The 24,957-nt window shown below is 43.5% G+C and overlaps 1 protein-coding gene across 1 annotated transcript in view; it reads left to right on the top strand.

Annotated features, from left to right (window-relative positions):
- Positions 1–24,957, top strand: part of CKAP5 (cytoskeleton associated protein 5) — a 112,671-nt gene that overhangs the window by 47,947 nt on the left and 39,767 nt on the right. The window contains exons 12-31 of the mRNA XM_082271147.1: positions 3,409–3,537; positions 3,633–3,821; positions 3,951–4,052; positions 5,420–5,530; positions 5,623–5,715; positions 6,566–6,751; positions 8,652–8,746; positions 11,439–11,496; positions 11,577–11,702; positions 12,109–12,248; positions 12,607–12,781; positions 12,912–13,025; positions 13,475–13,603; positions 13,702–13,896; positions 18,681–18,816; positions 18,934–19,016; positions 20,668–20,757; positions 21,137–21,262; positions 22,234–22,383; positions 22,464–22,667. Of these exons, the coding sequence (XP_082127273.1) occupies positions 3,409–3,537; positions 3,633–3,821; positions 3,951–4,052; positions 5,420–5,530; positions 5,623–5,715; positions 6,566–6,751; positions 8,652–8,746; positions 11,439–11,496; positions 11,577–11,702; positions 12,109–12,248; positions 12,607–12,781; positions 12,912–13,025; positions 13,475–13,603; positions 13,702–13,896; positions 18,681–18,816; positions 18,934–19,016; positions 20,668–20,757; positions 21,137–21,262; positions 22,234–22,383; positions 22,464–22,667 (2,631 nt within the window). The remainder of the gene's footprint in view (positions 1–3,408; positions 3,538–3,632; positions 3,822–3,950; positions 4,053–5,419; positions 5,531–5,622; positions 5,716–6,565; positions 6,752–8,651; positions 8,747–11,438; positions 11,497–11,576; positions 11,703–12,108; positions 12,249–12,606; positions 12,782–12,911; positions 13,026–13,474; positions 13,604–13,701; positions 13,897–18,680; positions 18,817–18,933; positions 19,017–20,667; positions 20,758–21,136; positions 21,263–22,233; positions 22,384–22,463; positions 22,668–24,957) is intronic.

The raw sequence follows: 24,957 nt of genomic DNA, 5'->3' as shown, positions 1-24,957 counted from the left end.
AGTAGCATTTTAGGAGCAGTAGCATTTAGAAGTAATTGGGAACATTCAGCATTTTTTCTGTTGGAAAAAAGCTCCAAGAATGCCTCCGGTATTCTGGATGAAGAACAGTGGCAGATGTGTCAGTCTTAATGAAAGAAACACTGTTTCTGGCTAGGAAAACCATTGCACTCAAATGGATTCAACCCAATCCCCTCCATCTGTTCGTACATGGATAAAGATGGTAAATCAAACACTGCCATATGAAAAACTTGTATATGAACACAGAGGGTGCCCAACAAAATAGAATAGGATTTGGGATGTGTGGTGTGCATCTACCCTTATCGTTTCCACTACTAATGGCTCGTTTCCACTGAGCTTTCTGGTATGGTTCTGTAAGCGATTTATGCCGTTTCCATTATGAATGGTACCCTAATTCCGAACCGTACTGTACCCTTTCGTTGGGGTACCAAGCACATTAGTACCGTACCAACAGGGTGGAGCTACACTCTGCAGAACTTTGTTTGGTTGACAGAGAATCGTCTATCTCAGCTTTCCTGCTACACCACGCCTATCATGAAAGGGTACTATTGTCAGTGAAAACGCAATGTGCACCGTTCTGAACCGTACCGTACTGAACCGTACCACTCAGTGGAAACGAGGCCTAAGAAGCCCATCTACTCAGACATACAGTATAATAACCATTACAATTCAGACTTCTCAAAGTTGATATCGAATACCTGAGGAAACTAGGGTGCTTTAGATCTTTTATTTTGTGATCCAAGCAAGCTGTATATACATTTTCAAATAACTTTATACATGTAATTTTAACTGTATTTTATTGCTATGGTGCTGATGTTGAGGCTTTTGTTGACACTGTTACTGTAACTACATTTGTAAAAAAAAAAACACCTCTACAAAAACAATTTTCTCTTTCGTTCATTGACAGACACAGATCTTTATCTTGCCCATTGGGGTTGTACTGCCCCCTACAGGAGTGGAACATTAGACAAAAACTTTACTACACCTATGGGGTAGTCCCTGGGAGTATACTCCCACTCTCTGCTATAAGTATTCCGTTTATTTATTTTTTCTGGCTAGCCAGGAGTAAGGACCTAGTTCCTTGCTGGGATCTCTGGTCCTGGCAACTTTTTTCTTTTTAAATTTAACTTTTTTTTTTTTTTTTTTGTTTTGTTCCTGTGTGATCTACAATAAAGTGTCGGACTGGGCGACGAACTGGATAATCTAGATCCTTGGGGTACCCCCAGCCCAACCAGTGAGTGCGTGCAGACCGCAGCTCCACGCTAGGTCGGCTGCGACATAGCCCCACTTGGACAGGGACTGGCCTGTGAGTTAAAGGTCTCGCGCGGGCGAATATGAACTGGCTTCGGCCTGATTCACAGCGTTTTCTTCTGGCCATCGGCACCAACATTACGATTACATTGGTCTGTCTGGAGCAGTGCCCACCACCCTTTTCCTGGTGTGGTAAATGGCTGTCGCCCCCCTCTACTCATGGAGGATTTTGGAGTGGACCCTCCCTGGGATTGTCGGACCTCACGGTTCCAATCCTCAGCTGAGCCTCCACAAAAATTTAGGCCAAAGCTTGTGGCCTGCTAGGCTATATGGTCAGCTTGGCACCTCACATGGAAGGGGTAGTGCTGTGGGGGACGCTTCATTTTTTTAAATGGCCGCCATTGTGTGGGACGCCTGCCCTGTTTCAGTGAGGGTACCCTGCATGCACTTCCGCTTCACGGCGGGCGGCCCTCTTTGAAGGGAGCTATGTCCTATTAGGTCACCCTATGGAGGGTGACCCTCTGTTTTTTTGCGGGGTTCCATAGGCGGTCCATTGTAGGCCCTTGGCCGGTGTCCATTTGCGGTATCGCAGTTGGTGGCCTCGCCTGATTTTTTTTTTTTTTGGGGGGGATGAGCTTAGTATATAGCGACCCTACTTGGTCTGTGTCCATGCACTCTGAGTGCTCAGAGTGAGGATGATTCCTCTGCTTCTCTAGCCATGTCTGGATAGGTGCTGGTGGATGCACTGCCTTTGTTTTGTGTCAGAGCGTGAACCTTTAAAAATGAGGTTGCAGCTGATGCTGCGTCGAAGGCAACCACAGGCCTTCCAAAGCGGCAAGGGCATTCCTCTTTCTGCTTACCTTACAAAATTTGTCACAAAACAGTGGGGTTGTCCAAAATGCAGTGGTTGCTTAGTTTTTGGTTGCGGTATCTTTGCAGGCGGCCACTAGGTTGTCCGTGCACACCTTCACAAAGTTTTATAGGGTAGATATGTTTGCATCTGATGCCAACTTTGGCTGCAAGGTTTTGTAGGCCGCTGTTGTTCATTGACAGACGCAGTACCTGCCCCTCTATTTTGAGTTGGGTTGGTGTTACTTCTGACACTGCTTTGATACAAAACTGACATCCTATGCAGGAAGAGCAAGGGTGTACCCTCTGGGACTCCCCATAGGAGTAGCCAGAACTTTTTTTTCTGTCTAGTGTCCTACCCCTGTAGGGGGCAGTATAACCCTACTGATATGCATCAGAAACTGCAGCCGTGAATGAACTTGAGAGAAGGATTTTACGGTAAGTCAAAAATCCAGTTAGTGTTTTTTTTTTTTGTTTTTTTTTCTTTGTTTTTTTTTTCTGCTCCTAGATGCTGAAGCCTAAAGTGTAGTGTACAGGGACACATATGATAACACTATTTAGCTTCTAGTATGAGGAAAAAAATGCTTGTAACAGCTTCTAGTGGCTTAAACACGAGTGTGCATGGTGATCCTGCCAGTAGATCTGTTTTTTCAACAGAGCAAGCTCTTCTGCAGATGTAGCCTTTACAGTAATGAGATAAACCGTTTAACACTGACAGGGGTACTTTATTTATGTTAAACCTTTTTCCCAATGGGAACAAAACTGTTTGCTGTAACTGCTTGTAAAGTATTCACTTGAGTTTGGGTCAATTTGTAAGTCTTAATTGAAAACTGCTAGTACATATAACACTCCCCCTCCCCCAGACTGACAATGCTGCTGTCCAAATGTACCTCCTGTGCGTCATCCAGAGTGGGGGCACCAATATAGGAGGTGTCACTGGCTAGATCACCAGGTGAAAGCCTAAAAATTAGAACTAATGCAGCCACCACATCTACCACATTGGTAAGCTGCAATTTGAGTTTAATTCCACTTTTAGATCGGAATGGCTATTACGTTAGTCTTCTGCATGTTTGATGGCAGGTTCAGGACTGGCTAGGGTATTTGTCCAGGTATAGTAAACCTCTTTCTTCGTTTTCTTTTAAAAACAACATATTTGCCTGTATTGTTTGCTCATGTTATGGGGCTGATCTAGGAAAAGTGGTGATAATATTTTTGTCACCCTCCTAAAACATTAAACTTGACATCCTGGTTGTTTGCATTTTTATCAGTTTTTATATTGCTTCTTTACAGCATATCAATGACTCTGCTCCTGAAGTCAGAGATGCAGCCTTTGAAGCACTGGGCACAGCACAGAAAGTTGTTGGTGAGAAAGCAGTTAATCCTTTTCTGGCAGATGTCGATAAACTGAAGCTTGACAGGGTATGACTGAGCTGCTGCCTATTAACCCGCAATATATGGAGAACTATGTCTACTGTATGGCGGTATATTTAATTTATCTTTTTGTGGCCCTACAGATCAAAGAGAGTGCAGATAAAGCGGAACTAGCCCATGGTAAAAAGGGAGGTGCTACCGGAGAGAAGAAGGAAACTAAACCTGCTTCCGCTCCTGGGAAGGCTGCTCCATCTTCAACTGCAGCTCCTGAGAGAGACTCAAAAGATTCTGCCAAACCTGGCATGGCTTCCAAAAAGCCACCTGCAGCCAAGGTATGTTAGGTTCTCTTCAGTGAATTCAATCAATTCCTGACATCTCCCTGCTGCTATGTCTGCCTTGACTTTTGTTTTTATTTATATAATTTTTTTTTTTTTTTTTTCTTTTCACATTCTCACTTAAAGCCTGGAGGACCTGTCAAAAAAGCCAAACAGCCTGCAGCTGGTGGTCCTGCAAAGGGCAAGAAAGCAGCTGAAGGCAAAGAAGTTTTTGAGCAGGAGCTCTCAGTAAGTGTATTTGGAAGTCCTTTATTCAGCATTTTAAGTGCATTACTTACCGTCCCAGATATTTTAGGAGATTGTTATAGAGCACTTGAGAGTGCAATTTTTCTGTCGTGAGAAGACCATATGTAGTCTTTGTGCTTTTTAACTGCTTCAATACAGGACACTTCCCCCCCCCCCCCCCCCCCCCCCCTGGCCAGACCAATTTTCAGCTTTCAGTGCTGTCACTTTGAATGGCAATTGAACGGTCAATACTGTAACCATTTTTTTTTTCTGTGTAATCACCGCTGGGTTTTTGAATTTTTTTGCAAAACAAGTGGGAAAGACTGGCTTGCTTAAAACTGTCAATTTTACAGTTCTAAGCAGTCCTTTTTTCCTGAATGAACACTACTCATTCATTGTTTACTATTGTGATTAGCTGTGATTAGCCACAGTTAATCACATGATACAGATGGGCTTTGATTTGCCCGGTCTGTACTATGTGATGACTGTGATTAATCACAATAGTACACAATAAAAGGCATGAATCCAAGCCTTTCATTTTGTACAACTGTCATGTGATCGGCTGTGATTGTCCACACCGGTCACATGGTACTGGCAATGGGCCTGCAGAGTGATTGTTATCGGCTGTGTCCGTTGGACTTTGCGGAATGACAGATCGTGCTGATGCGTGAGCCCGATCCTGGGAGGACGCCATGTGCTCCCACTCGGCCGTCATTTGACTATAGTCTGGATGCAAAGGGGTTAAGTGGCTATACACAATTCTAACCACAACCAGATTTTCTGTATATTTTAGATATTCTATCTTTGTCATCAGTGGTTCCATATAACCAAAATTGCGTTTTTACTTTTGGAAGCCTGTTGTGGCTGCCGATGCATAAGACCTCAGAAGAATGGGCAGTAGGTATGATTGCCTCTCTGTCGTGGCTGAAGCTTCATTTTCAGCTTGGTTACATAGGTTGGACACTCTAGACTTCCCCTTTGATCTTTGTTTTGAATAAAACCAAGACTTATGGACTGTTCTGCCCTACCTCCTAGTCAAGACGCAGCCCAGCTGATCTCAAATGTTTACTGGACCCATGAGTCCCATACTTTTTTTTTTTTTCTCTAGTTTTCCTCCTAGGTAGCTTTAGTCTCTGAACCTGGTAACTTGTCTCAGGGCACTCTCCTTAATCTACCCAGTTGTGTGCTCGGTTGGCTGCAAGCCAGAAGTCAGTGGCTGCCGAATATGAATCTTCCTTTTATAATAAAGCAAACCATTTTTATACAGTGATGTCACATCTATAAGTTATAAAGTGAATTTAGAGATGTTGGAGGTTTTGAAGGCTGAAAATGATTGCTTTGTTCTGAGAATTCGCATTCCTCTTTTACAGCCTGAGGCCTGTGAAGAGAAAGCGGCAGCAGTTCTTCCTGCTTCATGTATGCAGCAGCTGGATAGCGGTAACTGGAAGGAAAGGCTGGCAAGCATGGAAGAGTTCCAGAAGGTATTATATTTTTAGAGGTTTTTATTTTTTGTGTGTATGCTTTGAATGTTTAAACTCTTTAATCAAATGACTAAAACATTGATTTTCTTTAGACTGTGGAGACTATGGAAAAAAATGATATACCATGCCAAGCATTGGTCAAGATGCTGGCAAAGAAACCTGGATTTAAAGAAACCAACTTCCAGGTATGCCACCTCTTTTGTTTGGGGGTGGGGGGGGAGGCTAGGTTTTATTTTCTTAACTAGCCAATAGGATAAGTAATATGTAGCTCTTTTGAGCCCAATGTATGAAATGTTAGCCAAAACCCTCAATATGGAAGATCCTTTTAGGTTGAAAGACACAAGTCTGTCTAATGCAACCTATAAAAGGGGGGCAGATTTACTTACTGATCCACGAGAGGTAATCAGATATTCCCTGGATCAACTCTACCTATAAAAGCTAGTATTTGGTCATATTATGTACATTTAGGAAAGGATCCAGTCTTTTTAAAGCCATCTGAGCTGGCCTGAACCACCTCCTGGAGGGGGGTCTATTCCACATTTTCAGTTTTTTACTGTGAAGAAACCTTTCCATATTTGGTGATTAAATCTCCTTTCCTCCAGACGTAAAGTGCCCCCTTTATCCTCTGTGATGACCTTTATAGTCTCTCGTACGCATGCTCTGAAGGTGGCAGCAGGACCCTATTGTCATGGATATTAAGATGTACTGGGAGGACAACCTGTATTCAGTGAGAAAAATACAGGGTGTGTTGTCTGGCACATGTGCTTGACTAGAGTAAACTCTTTTGCAGCAACAAATGGTGTGCCTCCCGTGCCCTCTCCACACCACCCCCCAATTTCAAGAATGTGATACGTGGATGTTTGTAGTGAATTAACTGGCTCCTCCCTTAAAACGGTAAACTACTGTAAAATGGCCCTGGAATCCTTAAACAAAGGCTCTATTTTTAGTCCACATTACTTCGGATTGGTTTATAATATCTTCCTCCAGCAGATTGACACACAAGCCTGCTTTTTATTTATTTTTTTCCGCTTCTAGGTCATGCAGATGAAGCTACACATTGTGGCTCTTATCGCCCAGAAAGGCAATTTCTCCAAAACCTCTGCCAGTGTGGTCCTTGATGGCCTAGTAGACAAAGTGGGAGATGTGAAATGTGGCGGTAATGCCAAAGTGGCACTTAGTGCTATTGCAGAGGCCTGTAGCCTGCCTTGGACTGCTGAGCAGGTAAGATGCCAAGTGGCCACCTTTTTGTGGGATGTAGTGAGTTGACCCACTTAAGTGTTTTTGAAGGAGGGACTGTACCAAAGAATGAGCACAAGAGCAGGTATTCCTTTATATGTTAAAGCATCGCCCGTCTTGCTTCTTACTCTATTCAGGAGTTCCGGCCTCACAGCAAAATCTTTCCATTTTGCCATGTTGTGGCTTCTGCTGCTAGTCACTACAGGACAACGCAGTGTAGGAGCCAACATGTACAAGAATCTACATGCATTTTGTCTATAAAGATTCGGCTGTAGAAGCCATATCCTCCCCTCCCCCCCCCCCTCCTTTCTCCTACTTTCTCTCCCCCCTCCTTTCTCCTCCTTTCTCTCCCCCCTCCTTTCTCCTCCTTTCTCTCCCCCCTCCTTTCTCCTTCTTTCTCTCCCCCCTCCTTTCTCCTTCTTTCTCTCCCCCCTCCTTTCTCCTTCTTTCTCTCCCCCCTCCTTTCTCCTTCTTTCTCTCCCCCCTCCTTTCTCCTTCTTTCTCTCCCCCCTCCTTTCTCCTTCTTTCTCTCCCCCCTCCTTTCTCCTTCTTTCTCTTTTTCTCTTTTTCTCTTTCTCTTTTTCTCTTTTTCTCTTTCTCTTTTTCTTTTTCTCTTTCTCTCTTTCTCTTTCTCTCTTTCTTTCTCTTTCTCTTTCTTTCTCTTTTTCTCTTTTTTTTTTTTTTTTTTTTTTTTCTCTCTCCTTCTTTCCCTCCCTCCTCCTTTCCCCACCTTTTTTAAACAGAGCAAGAAGAAAGCGATGGGAGTCACTTTTTTTTATTAGTCTTCCCTCCCCCCCCCCCCTTTCTAGGGGGTTACTTTAACCACTTCCTGCAAGCCAGAGTAGCCCTACGTCTGCTGCAAGAATTGGTTGTATTGTCCGGTACCATTTTTTTAGAGCCGGCGGACAGCTTTCAGGTGGTAATGGCACCTCCGCCAGCTGGTTGGAGTCCCGAAGGAAGCCGGATTTGTCTTTGATTGGGTCTCTGATCATGTAACCTGGAAGCGGCGTCCATGACATCACGTCCGGTTTGCTCGGAGGCTAAAGTCACCGAATTTAAAAAAGTGACAGTATTCAAAAATGCAGTTTTCGGCATTTTGAATACATTGAAGTGCAGTAGAGGGGTCTGGGGTCTTTCAGACCCCCCCAATCCCTCCATAAAGAGTACCTTTCAGTGCCTATTGCTGTCACAAGGGATGTTTACATTGCTTGTGACAGCAATAAAAGTGATCTTTTTTTTTTTTTTTTTTTTTTTTTTTTTTTTAACCTGCTAAAATGTAAAAATAGGAAAAAAAAATACATTCTAAAGTGGCCCTCGTCGCTGTGAGCTCGCGCACGAAAGAAAGTGTATAAAAGTCGCGCCTACAAATTAAAGCGCTGTTCAAACCTCACATGAAGTATCGCCGCGAGAGCAATAATAAAAAAATAGAGCTACTCTGTAACTTCAAACTGGTGACCGTTTAAATTTTTTAAAGCGTCACCTATGTAGATTTTTATTGACCGTAGTTTTTTGCCATTCCGCGGGTGCGCACAATTTTAAACCGTAAAATGTTGGCTATCTATTTACTCGGCGTGACATCATCTTTCACAATATACCAAAAAATGGGCTAACTTAACTGTTTCGTTTTTTTAAATGCAGTGAAATTTATTTAATAAAAAAAAAAATGGCGTTTGAAAGACCGCTGCGCAAATGCCGCATGACAAATATTGCCGCCAATTTATTCTCCAGATTCTTTGCTAAAAAAATATGTTTGGGGGTTCTATGTAATTTCCTAGCAAAAATACTGATTTTAACTTGTAAACAACGTGTCAGAAATGGGCTTGGTCCAGAAGTGGTTAATTAATGAGGTTAGCTGTGAATCCAACTGCTGTTTTTTCTCTTGTAGGTTGTATCATTGACTTTCGCTCAGAAAAACCCCAAGAACCAATCTGAAACTCTAAACTGGCTAGCGCATGCTATTAAAGAATTTGGGTTTTCAGGGTAAGTAGTAGATCCGCTCAGTATTAAATTAGACCTTAATTTAAAGCTTCACTAGGACCTGTAGATGAACACAAATCAAATTCAAAAACCATTTTATTGTCAGTTTGTACTTTTTGAATACTAACATCGGTCAGCACATCCAAAAATCTGGTTTTTAAAAGCTTCTGTGCTTCAAAGCAGAGCTCCACCCAAAAGGAAAAGCTCTGCTTATCTGTAAGCCCCCCCCCCCCCCCATTCTGCATTAGGCACCTTTTTAGGGGGAAGCAGGTATGAAATGTCGTGTTTTTTTTTTTTTCTTTTTTTTTTTTTTTTCCACATTACGCTATAAAAATCCCTTTTTCTGCTATTAAAAAAAAAAAAAAAAACGAATTTCTTTATTAATGTATGCCAATTTTGTTTGCTACTATATAGTTTTGGTACAAAAATTCAGAGTAAGGGGCATAGTGATTGTTTTGAGCAATAGCTATACAAGCTATAGTTTGTGTTTGTAAAAAATTGTTTATACTAGTAATGGCCATGAGTGACTTATAGTGGGACTGCGTTACTGCAGTAGACAATCTGACACTTTAAGAGCCAGTTATGCGAATACAGTGATCAGTGCTAAAAATATGAACTGCCGCTGTACTAATGACACTGGCTGGGAAAGGGTTGAACGTTTAGGGCTATCAAAGGCTTAAATGTATGCTTAACCAGTGTTTTGTGTGTACTTAAGGTTATTTTACTAAGGGATGTAATGGATTTTCTTTCCCTGCTTTGCAGAGAGAGAAAATCCATCACATCTCTGCTGCCAGGATGGAGCTCTGCCTTGTTTACATAGGCAGAGACTCTGTTCTGTGCCTCTGCTTGACGATCAGAAGATGGTGGCGGACATTCATTGGGCGGCTTCTGCTGTGACCAATCCCCGCACAAGCTTCGTGCCCCCTACCAGGAAGTGCAGAGTCAGGTGTAAACAGTATCTCACAAAGTGAGTACATCCCTCACATTTTTGTAAATTTTTATTATCTTTTCACACTGAAGAAATTACACTTTGCTACAATGTAAAGTAGTGAGTGTACAGCTTGTATAGCAGTGTAAATTTGCTGTCCCCTCAAAATAACTCCACACACAGCCATTAATGTCTAAACCGCTGGCAAAAAAAGGGAGTACGCCCCCAAGTGAAAATGTCCAAATTGGGCCCAAAGCGTCAATATTTTGTGTGGCCACCATTTTCAAGCACTGCCTCTTGGGTGGGCATGGAGTTCACCAGAGCTTCACAGGTTGCCACTGGAGTCCTCTTCCATTCCTCCATGACATCACAGAGCTGGTGGATGTTGGAGACCTTGCTCTCCTCCACCTTCTGTTTGAGGATGCCCCACAGAGGCTCAATAGGATTTAGGTCTGGAGACATGCTCGACTAGTCCATCACCTTTACCCTTTGCTTCTTTAGCAAGGCAGTGGTTGTCTTGGCAGTGAGTTTGGGGTTCGTATTATGTTGGAATACTGCCCTGCAGCCCAGTCTTCAAAGGGATCATGCTCTGCTTCAATATGTTACACTACATGTTGGCATTTGTTTCCCTCAATGTACTGTAGCTCCCCAGTGCCAGCAGCACTCATCCAGACCATGACATTTTCACCACCATGCTTGACTGTAGCCAAGACACACTTGTCTTTGAACTCCTCATCTGGTTGCCGCCACACACGCTTGACACAATCTGAACCAAAAAGGTTTTTATCTCATTAGACCACAGCACATGGTTCTAGTAATCAATGTCCTTAGTCTGCTTGTCTTCAGCAAACTATTTGCAGGCTTTGTGCATTATCTTTAGAAGAGGCTTCCTTCTGGGACGACAGCCATGCATGCTAGTTTGATGCCCCCTCCCCTTTCAACCTCTGCAGCAATCATACGTCTATTTCCCAAAGACACCCTCTGGGTATGACGCTGAGCATGTGCACTCAACTTCTTTGGTCGACAATGGCGAGGCTTGTTCTTGAGTGGAACCTGTCAAACTGCTGTATGGTCTTGGCCACTGTTGCAGCTCAGTTTTAGGGTCTTAGCAATCTTCTTACAGCCTAGACTTTCTTTATGTAGAGCAACAATTCTTTTTTTAGAGATCCTCAGTTCTTTGCCATGAGGTGCCATGTTGAACTTCCAGTGTTAGAGGTGAGAGCGATACCACCAAATTTAACATGCCTTCTCCCCATTCACACCTGAGACCTTGTAACACTGAGTCACATGACACCGGGGAGGGAAACTTGATAATTGGGCCTAATTTGGACATTTTAACTTGAAGGTGTACTCACTTTTGTTGCCAGCGGTTTAAACATTAATGGCCGTGTTGAGTTATTTTGAGGGAACAGTAAATTTACATGGTTATACAAGCTGTACACTCACTACTTTACATTGTAGGGAAGTGTAATTTCTTCAGAGGTGTTACATTAAAAGATATACAATATTTACGAAAATGAGGGGTGTACTCATTTTTGTGAGATACTGATTTTTGTAAGATACTGTATATACAGGATTCTTCACAGAATGGCCACCCTGTAGCACTAAGCCTTCTATTGGGGCAGTCGGCAACTGGCTAAGTTTTAAAGGTGGTTAAAAAGGTTGCTGCATGCAATGAGGTAACCTGGTCTTCCTGAAGTCCTTTTTAATGTGTATGAGTTCTCACCAACATTGGGCTCACGGTAACTGATGCCAATTCATTTTCAGGCTCAATGTCAAGGCTTTTATCAGCAATGTAAAGACAGCCCTTGCTGCCACAAACCCAGTAAGTAAACTGTAAGTAAGCGAGAGTAAACTTACTGTGTTGGAGCTGCTTTTGCTAACTCTGTGATAACCATCTTACAGGCAATTAGGACATCTGCCATCACCTTGCTGGGTGTGATGTATCTTTACATGGGGGCGCCACTAAGAATGTTTTTTGAAGAGGAGAAACCTGCTCTTTTATCCCAAATTGATGCAGAGTTTGAGAAGGTATGTTGCCCAAGTGTTATGTACCCACTTTGAAACTTGGCAGATCCATGGTCTCTAGCAATTGATGCAGAGCTTCTGGGTTACCTGTACTTCCCACAGTAGTAGTTATAGGTTTTATGTTCTAAAGTAGGGCTTCTCATATTAAAAAATATCTTGTGCTGTCATTTCTAGGGTAGCACAAGTGAACTTTTGATATAAGACGTACCTCAGCTTCAAAATTCTTCCAATCAGCAGGATGGGGTTGTGTTCTTATTTAATATGTTGCATTGAAAGTCAATGATTTGGCAATTCTTTCGCCTGGGAAGTTTAAATCTCATCACTACCAGCACCGAATAATAAGTGGTTTGCATAAAGGTACAAGTTTTAGAATTTGTGTCAGATATTGGTATGATTTTGCAATTAATAGATGAAAGGACAGACCCCACCTGCTCCAACCCGAGGATCTACCAAATCTAGTGCAGGGGGAGATGAGGGCGATGAAGGAGAGGCTCAAGAAGAGGACTCCCCTGCTGACGTCATGGATCTGCTGCCCCGGGCAGACATCAGGTGAAAAGCCCTTTTAAAATATGAATCTTTACTGTAGGTGAGCTTTAATTTTATGTATGCATATAACATAACATTTTCTTTTTAGAAATACACCTACAAAGCAAATAACATTTAAATATATTGCCTTGCGTTCTTCCTACCAGGAGCACAGTTTAGTTTGAATATGTTAGTATGAATTTGTTCATAGTCCAATGTCAAGCGTGAAACCTAATACACTTTAACAATATGTTTTAGTTTCGTTTTTTATTTTGGTATGTTGGGTAAACCATAGCATTGTAGAAAATACCTTGCAGTATATTCCAGTAGGATTGCAGACTAAAAGCATTGTTAATATTCCCGTGTTTTGTTTTCTTTTTAGTGACAAAATCACTTCGGATCTCGTATCAAAGATTGGTGATAAAAACTGGAAAATACGCAAGGAGGGACTTGATGAAACGGCTGCCATTATTAACGAAGCCAAGTTTATCCTTCCAAATATTGGGGAGCTTCCAGTTGCACTAAAGGGCCGTCTTAATGACTCAAACAAGATCCTGGTATGGTTTTGTCTTTACAAAAAAAAAAAAAAAATTAGCATCTCTTAGAACTTGAAGAGCAGTATTTGTGTTGCTGCAAATCTTGAAGGATTTCTTGGTATCCTAAGTTTCTTTTTTGCCTTTTTGATAGGTTCAGCAGACATTGAGCATCCTTCAACAGCTGTCCATTGCCATAGGTCCAAACATCAAACAGCATGTTAAGCACTTGGGTATATCGATCGTAACTGTCCTTGGGGATAGCAAGGTGGGTAACCTGTGCTTAATTTTATAGCACTCAGCAGCCTGCTGACCATCAAATGTCAAGACTTTGTGGCAAGACGAGCTATTTCCTTGGGTTTTCACAATACTGCAAATTTAAGCTTTATTTCCTCTATGGAATTGCTTCCTTGCTGGCTTAGAACGCTGCAGAACTTTTCTTGCTAGCATCTCATTGGTCTGGCTAGCAAAGGAGTGGACTCAATAAAACAAGTGCCTTGGTAGCTATAACTGTTGCTGGAGGATATTAGCAGTCCTGTCTAAAGCTCTTGTGGTCACATTACCCATGAAGTTAGCTCCGCAGTATTCGCACTCATAGGAGTGGACAGAAAATGTATGCTGCTCAAATAACACTGTCTCTACTGTTTTTGTAGCAAGTTCAGTTTTTAGTTAAGAATTGCATGAAATAGAACTAATCCTCTCTTCCCCCACCCTTAGGCAAATGTTCGAGCAGCAGCACTGGCTACTCTCAATTCTTGGGTGGAACAGACTGGTATGAAAGAGTGGCTGGAAGGAGAGGACCTGTCTGAAGAGCTGAAAAAGGAGAATCCTTTCCTGAGGCAGGAGGTAGAATATTTGTCAGTGTTTTATTTACAGGCAGAAAGTTTTATCCTGATCCAACAGCAGACCAACATACTATTAAAATGTGTTCTTGGTTTTTGTAGTTGCTAGGGTGGCTGGCTGAGAAACTGCCTACATTGCGAACTGTCTCTTCAGATCTTCAGTTGTGTGTTCCGTATCTGTATGGCTGCTTGGAGGACCGCAATGGGGATGTGCGAAAGAAAGCCCAAGAGGCCCTGCCTATGTTCATGATGCATATAGGATTTGATAAGATGTCCAAAGCTACTGGAAAGCTCAAGGTATTTATCACCTATGACAAGCAAGCTGCTAGATCACCTTTGCAATAGCTAATCAGTAAGTTTTGTATTTTGTAATCTGTAGTAGGTGTATGCTGTAAAGATTCATCCCTTGGTTTCAAGCCAAGCTTCTCAAGGCCTGTTAATTGAATTCCTTCCAATAGGTCACTTTTCATTGATATCAGCTGTCTCTGGTAACCCAGTCACAGCAAATGGGTACAACTAGTATTTTGCACACTACTTTGCCAAAATAATGCAGTCTTCTTTATCAACTTGTTAGTTGTCGCACTTTGAACACTGCCACCATTAAAGTGGAAGGCAAGTCACTGCCACCAGAAACTTTTTGACTTGCTTTCAAATCTAAGCTTAAATCTACTCCCACCCTCATTCTAAACCTATTCCATCAACCCTGTAAAAGGACAGATGCCTATACTTGCCTATTCTGAAGTTGGTCCGGTCACATGACTGGGTTCCAGTGCTGGCTTCAATGTAGAGGACAGCTGACAACGAATGCCCCATAGTAAGTCTGAAGGGTTATGTCAGCACCCAAGCCCTGCAGTCAATATCAGCGATCTTTCCTCTACACTGAAGCTGGTGCTGGGATCTGATCATGTGACCAGACCGGATTCAGAGTAAGTAATACAGATCTTTCGTTTACAGAGTAGATAAAATAGGCTTAGAAGGTGGGCGGAAGCTGGTTCAAGTTTAGGTTTTCACTTGCCTTACACTTTAGGATATACAGCTTATCCAGCTGTTCTTTGCCTAAATCAACCCAAACCTCTGTTGCAGAAGTGTCTTGTGGCATGTTGTCCCCCCCCCCCCCCCCCCCTTACCCAGGGTTACCCAGTTGTTTGCTGCCTCTAATCAAAAATGTCTTGGGCTTGTTCCCACGCCGCCTTAGGCTGGTTCTTTATCAGACTTGGCCAAGGCCTTATCTGCTACTGAGCTGTTGGCCACAGTTTGATTCGTGAGTCGCTGCAGTCATTCATTGTTGAGCTCATTCTTGAGGAATCTGTCTACTGCTGTTATGCTGAATCTAGAGCAGTGGTCCTCAACTCCGGTCCTCAGGGCCCACTAACAGGCCAGATTTTAAGTATTACCTTGGGGAGATGCAGACTAGAGTAATGCAATCACTGAGCAGCAACTTGTATCACCTGGGATGTATTTCAGTTATCTTGTAAACCTGGCCTGTTAGTGGGCCCTGAGGACCACTGATCTAGAGGATCAGCAATATGCATAGGACAGTGGAACCCCCCCGTGCTTTTTTGCAATACAGAAAAAAAAATTGATCCACATGGCCTTTTGATGTAAAGTGTAATCAAGGATGCTACTAGTGGCAAGATTAGGCTTCTTCTGCTGAGGAAGATGTGTAAAGAACAAGCTGCAAATGCTTCCACTGACTTTTTAAAACGCGTACTTTGTTTCTCCACACGCTGTACTTTCACTGGAGACCTCCAAGCTTGGCTCCCTGTCCATTTGCAAATTCATGCACTTAAGCCCCGTACACACGTACCGATCGTCGGCCGAACGATCGGCCGTCTTTTGTCCCCGGGCTGTCGTGTCCGCTGAAAAGTGCAAAAGACTGCACACGAATTTTGTCCGCCGACTGCAGAAGTGATGTCATGTGATGGTTAACTTTCCCTGTGTTTTTTCTTTTCTGAGCATGCCCAGTCTTGCAAATCTGCTGTCTGTCGGCCGAATTCTGTACTGACTGGCGAACAATCGGCCGTTCTGGTGTCGGCATACAAAAATTTTAATGTTTGCACGACAGATTCTGTTCGACCGAAAGTGCGCTGTCGGAAGCATCATACTAACAAGCCGAAAATCGGCCGATCGGTCATCGGCCGAATCTTTTCGGCCGACAATCTGCACGTGTGTACGGGCCTTTAGTCTACCAAACTCTTGAGACAAGCTTTCCCCTGCTTTAAAGTTGTGCGCCTACGTTCCAGGGTGCATGGACATTTTGTTAGAATTTTGTGAACGTTTTGATGGCTTGCATCTCAGACAGGGTGTAGTAGGTTGTGTCCCAGGGCTACAAACTGATATTTTGTCCCCTCCTTGGTATCTCACCTTAAATTTTCATGTCACCGACTAGCAGATCTCCATTGAGCCATGTCAAGTCTTCTGGATCGGTGTGTCATTGTTCTGGTTCCTGTGCAAAACAGGAATAAAACCCTTGGAACGATCTGTTAAGTTTCCAAGCCCAAATGGGGCATTTGCTACATTGTTTATCTCAATGCGGCGAATGTCTTCAAGTCCAGAACTTCTGCATGGGTATCTACTAAACCTGTCATGACCCCCCTACACTGGAGGACCTTTCTGGCTTCTGTGGACAGCCAAGAAGCCTACCTACATGTCCACACATTCCATTCCAGTGTGTCCTCCCTTCCTATGCTTTACTGTGGGATCTCTGCATGGCTAGTCTGTATCCCTGCCCTTTGACCTCTCATCTGCACCTCTGGTATTCACCAAGATGCTGGCCCCAGTATTAGCCCAGCTGTGCTCTTGTAGCATCCCCATTGTGGGATTTTGACTGCCTGTTGAGGTCCTAGTTGGCACAGACTGTGGGACAATGTGTAGCTTACAGATTTTAAAGCGATTAGGACAGCTTCTGAACCTTCAGATTTTGCTGCTGGAACTGACTCAAAGTATCTGTCTAGTCCTAGACACAGTTTAAGGTTTGAGTGCTTTTCCAAAGAGGAAACTTCAGTTGCTTTGGTGTCTGAGCCCAATTCTCCAGCCTGGGAGCTATCACTCTCCACATTTAGGTCTGTTGGTTGCCTCTTTTTAAGGCCATAGAATTTGCAGTTTCTCTCCAGACCTCTGCATTGTAACTTTTTTTTTCTTTTTTGGAATGAATTAATCCGCTCTCTGGGCAGACTAATATGTCAAATCAGAGTTTTTCTGTCTTTATTTTGGAGAATATATATTGTGTATTATTTTTTTTTTTTTTTTACCGATGTTAGGCTGGGAAGTAGTACCGGGATCCCTTCTCTGTGCAAGGGATTAGGTTGACATCAGTCTGGTTTCCCAATCAACAGCCTTGAACTTCAGACAGTTAGCATTGGACCATTCTGCTGGAGAGCCATTGGATTCAATTGGACAACACCATGGTGGTGGTGTTCCAACCATCTTGTGGGAGAAACATAAAGGTAGATCCGATCTTGTCCTGGGCAGAGCTTACAGCCTGTAACATTCTGTACTCTGTACGCTCTGTACATTCCAATTGTGGACCGTTGTCAGGCAGATTTAATCTTCAAGCAACACCTGGACCTGGGAATGGTCCCTATTTCTTGTGGTGTTCCAGTACCTGTCAGTTGAGGGACAGCGATGTGGAACTCCAGGTACAACAAACTAGGCAGACTTCTCTCCAGGCACAGGGATCCTCTGGCAACAGTTGATGCCCTATTGGCTCTGTAGGATCAGTACGCCCTGATATGCCTTTCTCCCCTGAAACTTCCTGTCAGTTTCAGATTATAGAACTATACTGCATTCTGGTGATCCTAGTAGCTCTGGTTTGGCCAGGGCAGATGTCTTGTATCGAACTGGTAAGACTCCCATGGTCTTTGCTGGATTACTTAGGATTGATTTGCTATCCTGAGTGGCTGGCTTTAATGGTGTTGCTATTGAAGTCCAGGTTCTACCAGACGGGGGCATCGGAGTTTGTTGCTCCTAAAGGATACGTTTACCTATAGGAGCATAATACATGTTCACTCATGTGCTTCCTGCTCTGTGGCAACGGGCAGGGGATCTTCTCCCCGCACCCTTTGCCACAATTCAAAAACTGCAGCTGTGCAGGGCTCAGTCCACATGGCTGCATCAATCATTAAGTGGCGCAGATGAGTGTCCTTGTAGTCCATTGATTGTTTCCTGCCATTTATTAACTACCTGCCCGTACTGGTGATGGTGTCTGCAGGATCCATGCAATGCTCCTGCAATCTGCTGAATCGTGGGTGCAATGCCTTTTAAATGCTGCAATTTAAAAAGAAAAAAATGCACTTTTGCAGAAGGTAAAAAATGTATTGTAATACTTTTACAAAAGGTAACCTATCCTTTAAAATGATAAAAACTAGGACATGGTGAATGGATTGTTAAATACCTGCCTAGTTTATGGACTTTGCCAGGGTTTTGCCCTTGTCTCTTTAGAACAGGGATCCTCAAACTATGGCCCTCCAGCTGTAGCGGAACTACACGTCCCATGAGGCATTGTAAAACTCTGACATTCAGACAGGACTAGGCATGATGAGAATTGTAGTTCCTGAACAACTGGAGGGCCATAGTTTGAAGACCCCTGGTTTCGAGTGTGATGAGCAGAGCTGCTGGTGTTTACTCAATTTCACAGCAGCAGGAGGTTCATAATGGGGAACTTCACTGAAAGATGGTATGTGCCTTTATGTAAAGCTAGAAATGTGTGTGTATATGTATGATATAGATGTGTGTGTGTGTGTGTGTGTGTGTGTATATATAGATGTATGTATGTATATATAGATGTGTGTATGTATGTATGTATATATATATATATATATATATATATATATATATATATATATATATATATATATATATATATGTGTGTGTGTGTGTATATGTGTATATATATATATATATATATATATATATATATATATATATGTATATATATGTATATTATTATACACACAAATTATTTTTTTTTCTCAGCTATCTAGTCAAATGAGGGAGATAAAAAAAAGATTATGCCTCTGTTTAACGTAACTGAGATATCAGCCCTTGTTAAATGTTATGCTAAAGAATACTTGACGTTACAGCCAGCATCCAAGGACCAAGTTGTTGCCATGTTGGAAAAGGCTAAAGCCAGCATGCCAGCCAAACCTGCTGCTCCTGCAGGCAAGACCAGCACCAAACAGGCAGCTGCACCACCTTCGGCTCCTGCCCCAGCTGCAGGTAAGTGTCTGTAGTATTGCAGTAGTAGACTTTTTTTTTTTTGTCAAACAAGGTTTGGTTCCTGTATAGGAATTAAAGGGACTCAAGTGTCACTAACATTCTTTTTTTAACTAACAGCTTTTGACGCCGGACCACCAGCACCTGAGAGTAAGCCAGACCCCAAAAAAGGCAAACCAGGTGCCCCACTAGCTAAAGGAAAAGTAAGTTGCTTATTATGAGGTGTTTTTTTATTTTTTTTAATTTTTTTTATGTGCAATGTATTTGAGCGGTAGTGTTTTTATTTTTGTATATTAACCACTTAAGCCCGGAAGATTTTACCCCCTTCCTGACCAGAGCCTATTTTGCGATTCGGCACTGCGTGACTGTAACGGACAATTGCACTGTCGAGCAACGATGTACCCAAACGAATTTGACGTCCTTTTTTCCTCACAAACAGAGCTTTCTTTTGGTGGTATTTGATCACCTGTGCGATTTTTACTTTTTGCGCTATAAACAAAAAAAGAGCATCAATTTTGCAAAAATAACAATATTTTTCAAATTTTTTTTTTATATGAAATTCCCCCAAAAAAATTTAAAAATCGAAATTATTTTCGGCCAATTTGTTTTCTACTACATATGTTTGGTAAAAAAAAATCGCAAAAAGCGTATTTTGATTGGTTTGCGCAAAAGTTATTGCGTTTACTAACAAAGGGAAAGATTTTTGTCATTTTTGCTGTTTTTTTATTTTAACGCGTAATGGTGGCGATCTGCGATTTTTTGCGACATTGCGGCGGACAGATTGGACCCTTGACTGACATTTTTGACACTTTTGGGGTTACCAGTGACATTACTGCAGTAATCAGTGCTATACACGTGCACTGTTACTGTAAAATTACACTGGCAGTGAAGGGGTTAACTTTTTTTTTTTTGGGGGGAGGGGTTGTGTGTCCCTAAGGGCGTGATTCTAACTGTGATTGGCTGTGGCTTGAGGTGTATGAACAGTGATCAACAGTCCTACATAGTAGAACCGTATGATCGCTATTCATACACAGGGGAGAATGACAGGCGGTTTGTTTACATTAGCCGCCTGCCTTTCTCCCGCTCTAACTGACGATCGCGAGTAACCGGCAGACATCGGGTCCGCCGGTCACACGCGAGGGGGGGTCCGTGCCTCTGGCAGCGCTCGCTCCCTCCCTCCCTAGACCCTCACTGGCTAGCGACGTAGCCCTACGTCGCTCTGCGTGTGAGGGGCTGACTGCCGACGTAAATAGTTGTGCGGCGGTCGGCAAGCGGTTAAACAGGTTATGGACTTGTTTTTTTTTTTTTTTTTTCTTCATTGGCCAGGGAATATAAGAGGGGACACAAATGCCAATAAAACCCTGATAATGGTTTTAAAACGTCCTTGGTCTACCCAGAATTAGGTTTTTACGTGTAGTTTGCCTTTCTTCAAAACCTTAAAACTTCCACTAAACAGAAGCAGTTTTTATAATGCTTTTTCTTCTCAAAATCACCCCCGTCTCCCTCCTTGTAGGTAGAGCTGTTATGAGTCTATGGACTTGGCTTCAGCTATTAGAACTTCAGTATAGTGACCATTGTAGGAGGTCTAGGCTACAGAGTATCCGGGCCGCCTTGTTGGATCCTGTGGAAAGTAGAGAATCTTAAATCGTATGAAGAATTGTGTTCCTGCATAGTGCTGGAAACACTTCTCACATTATTTTTTGGTCCTCTGCATTTCCAGGTTCCTATGAGAAGGCCCAGTGATGCCAAAATTGCTTACAAGCTGGTAGTGGTAGAAGCTGTTTTCAGACTTAGACAGCAGTTTTGTGCAAAATTTTTTGTTACTTGTGTAAATGTGGAGTCCTTTCTCTGTAGACCCAGTCTGTCTCATCAGAGGGTAATACCAGCATGACCCCAACGAAGGTAAACACCAGCATGTCCAAAGCCAAGACAGCTAAACAGGCGGTAAATAAAATGTCACTAGGAAAGGATTTGATTCTATTAATGCACGTGTGTCTTCTGTTCTGCACTCTATCTGGATTGGCACACACCCTCTGTATTATAGGCCTCTTTGGATGGAGGATGATGAGTTGCACTTATGGGTGCTGCGGTGCTGAGCACTGCACACCTTACAGAGCCAGGCTGCTGACATAACAATGTGCACAGGGGCCATCTGACTCCATATTGCATCATATCGCTTTCTCTAACTGATCTCAGTGCTATACTAAAGCATGATTGAGACCTATTCCACACATTTTCCTTGAGGCACCACTAATGAGACCTTTCCAGTAATTAGTTGCCCATGGTTACACTGTAACTGAATCTGATGTTACTACCCCCCCAGGCTGTGTCTGCTAAGAAAGTGCCAAGCAAGCCGGCAGTTAAGGATGAGGAAGACCGGTCTGGACCCATTTTTATCATTGTTCCAAATGGAAAGGAGCAGAGGTTAAAGGAAGAGAAGGGATTAAAGGTAAGTGATGCTGTATCTTGTGTGTGCCGTTGATTTTTGCATCTAGGAGGATAGTGTGGTACTTGTGCATATTTATTTTTTGGGAACATTTAAAAATGTTACTGCGAGTACCCTGATGACTTTTATTTAATCTGTGCAATGTCTCCTCCTTGTCTATCACCCCCACCAGTCATGTGTGGGAGGGGGCTGCTCTCACACGAGGAATCAAATAAAATACAGCTGGGCAAAACAGCAAGTATCTTGGAATAAACTTAGGTCTTATACACAATGTCTAGCTGCTGCAGTGCATCCTTCCTGGCCGACTGCAGAAGTGATGTCATGTGATGGTTAACTTTCCGTGTGTTTTTTTCTTCTCTGAGCATGCCCAGTCTTGCTCGTCTGCTGTTTGTCGGCCGAATTCTGTACTGACTGAGGAACAATCGGCCCTTCTTGTGTTGGCCAACAAAAATTTTAAAGCCTGCACACCAGATTCTGTTTGGCCGAAAAGTCGCAGTCGGTTGTCGGAAGCATCATACGAACAAGCCGACAATCGGCCGATCTGACGTTGGCCGAATATTTACGGCCGACAATCGCTACGTGTGTACGGGCCTTAAGAGGGACAGATGTAGCAGGCAGCAGTGGGCTGGATGCTACATCTGTCCCTCAACAGGTCAGTCTGGCAGGTTGTGTTTGGACAGGGCTGAGCATTGTACGAAGTGGAGGTGTGTGGTGTTTTTTTTTTTTTTTTTTGGGGGCCCTGTGTTGGGTCTTTGTTCCACGCATTAAACCCTGAATGTATAAAGCTCTAAACTGGAGTAAGATTTATAGTGGATTGCCCAGTTGGAACGATCAAAGCAGTGTGTGGTTTGTTACGTGGGATGATTTATTTTCTACTGTTCCAGCAGTTTCAAGAACCCACTAAATATTGCTGACTTAAATTACTGTTATACTATGGTTTGCATATGGTCATTCAGAGTTGGCTTTTATTACAGGTCTTGAAATGGAACTTCCCAGCCCCTCGTGATGAGTACATCGAACAGCTCAAAACTCAGATGTCAATGTGTTTTGCAAAATGGCTCCAAGATGAGCTTTTTCATGCAGATTTCCAGCACCACATAAAGGGCATAGCTGTGATGACTGAGGTGAGCAGAAATGTGCGCAGGAGCACATTATTATACTTGCAGAGATACAAGCCTTAACTTGGTTCTTGGTGTCATTTTAGCATCTGGAGAGTGAAAAGGAAGGTCTTATGAGCTGCTTGGACCTCGTCCTTAAATGGTTCACTTTGCGTTTCTTTGACACGAACACCAGTGTTTTGATGAAGGTCCTGGAGTATCTGAAATTAGTTTTTGCTATGCTTAGCCAAGAGGAGTACCACTTAACAGAGTTGGAGGCCATCTCTTTCATCCCATACCTGCTGCTGAAGGTGAGTAATTTCCATCTATTTGTCTGGTGGCTGCTTGTGGAGGATGATGAGTTGCACTAAGGGTTCCATGGTGCTGTGTAACTGTGGAGCTCCAGAGCCATCGTGTTGACACAATCATGTGCACAGGGGCCAGCTGACTCCATAAGGCTTCCACCGAAGTTCAGACTTTCTGAAAAAAACGAAGTTTCGAGCGCTGTATAATCTCTTGCCGGTTTATCAAGGTGGCTTGTTACTCTAGGAAACGTTCGGTTTTTTTTTTTTGGTTTTTTTTTGTTTTTTTGGGCTATTCAGGCACACAGATGGCAATTATTATCCGTAGGGCTTTTCATGTGCCATATGTGTGTTTTTTTTTTTTTTTTTTTTTTTTTTCTCTATCGCTCATTGACAGACGTAGTCTTCTTGATTCTCAAGAGCTGGGTTATGTTGTCTCCGCAGGAGTAGGACTAGGCAGAAAGACAAAACGTTCTGGCTCCACCTTAGGGGCAGTCCCTGAGGGTATATCCTCCCTCTCTCTGCTACAGGGAATCAGTTTTTTTCTGTCTAGTCAGGAGTAAGGACCTAAGTTCCTTGCTGGGATCTTTTGGTCCTGGCAAAGACTTTTTTTCTTTAAGAAAAAGACTTTAGGTAGTTTTCTCCAGTGTTTTTTCCTGTGAGATCTTCAAGCAAAAATGCCGGACTGGGCGACACTTGTGGTCACCCCAGCCGGCCTACGAGCGCGCGCAGACCATGGCATTGCGCTTGGTCGGCCGCGACATATTCAAGTAAGTATGCGGGGCCGGGCGACGGGCTGGATGTTGAGATCCAGTGGTCACCCCGGTTTCTGCCTACGAGCGCGTGCAGACCAGTGCGCTGGGTCGCCCGCGACGGAGTCCCAGTAAAGGGACTGACTTTGCGAGTTAAGTCTCGCTTGGACGCCAGGTACCAGAGAGTCGAGGCGTCCACAAACCCCCACCCCGGTGGAGAGGGTATTGTGAAGAGAGGGTGCCTGTCGGTTCGGTATGGTGAGTAAACGTTCCCTTTTTTCCTCATTATGAGGCAGTATATATTATGGGCCCCTCCAGATATGGTCAGTATATATCTGATACTTACAAGTCCCCCTTGTAATACAGCATGTGTTTGTGGGAAGTGGACTTGGTTCAAGAGCTAACACTCTACCCAGCAGACTGTAACATTACAGCAGACATAGGAGGTATAATCCTACCTTATGTGCAGTGTATCTCTGTAGATCCATATGTCACCTCTTAGCAGAGTGCAGGTGGATGTGCTGGGAAGACGATATCGGCGGTCCGCCGCCATTTTGCCGTAGACCGAATGCATGTATGTCCTCAGGTCACGCCGGCCGCCATGTTTTTGGAGTCTTATGTCTCTTCTATGGGGGCGGCCATGTTTTGTGAGCCCAGCTACCTCGTGGAGGGCTGGGAACGCCGGAAGGCGTACACAGGGGGCGGAGCCACGCCTTCTGCCCGGGAAAAAGCAAACAGCTCCTTCCAGTCTGTGTAAGACAGACGCTGACTGCAGTTTGTTGGAAACTGCACTGCATCGGTTGGTGAGCCTTGGGGGTCCCTCTCTCTCTCTCTCTGGGATCGAGAAGCAGGTACTCTGAGGGGCGCTATTGCGCTAGGGGGAGACACACAAAAAAAAAAAAAAAAAAAGAAAAAGTTTTTTTGTTTTGCTGGCAAAGGTGTCCTGTATTAACATGGACCCTGCCACTCATGTATCTCCTCCGGATCCCCTCGAGGGGTCTGCGGGATCCTCCAGCACCCCATTGACAATTGAATCTTTGTCAGCTATTATGGAAACTTTTGTGTCCCGGGTGGAAGTGGCTTGTCAGGGACAGGGCGCAAGAAAGCGACCCCCGCCTAACCCCTTATTATCTGAAACCTCGGATTCAGACTCTGAGCCTATTTCTGCAGTTGCAGGTACTTCATCTGGTATTGGTGTCTCGGGTCCTGTCTCTTCAGACAGTGAGGAGGATGTTTCGGCATCCGCCATAGCCCGAGAGGAAGCGTTGGTAAACGCACTCATTGTATCTGTTCAAGAGACTTTAAGGTTACAGGGTATTCCATCAGAAATAGCTGAAACTGAGATCCCTTTTGGGACTAAAAAACGCATCAAAGTGGCGAAGGTTTTTCCATTGCCCAAATGTTTTGGCAATCCAATCGAAGAAGAATGGCGTCTGCCAAAACGCACTTTTAATATTTCTAAACGCATTGACAGGCGTTATCCGTTTGAGGAAACCCTTATTAAGAAATGGACAGAACCACCTGTGGTGGATTCACCTATTGCTAGA

This window comes from Pelophylax lessonae (genome assembly GCF_965119305.1).
Source record: "Pelophylax lessonae genome assembly, chromosome: 10".
NCBI classification, from domain to species: Eukaryota; Metazoa; Chordata; class Amphibia; order Anura; family Ranidae; genus Pelophylax; species Pelophylax lessonae.
This window is presented reverse-complemented; position numbering and strand designations above follow the sequence as displayed.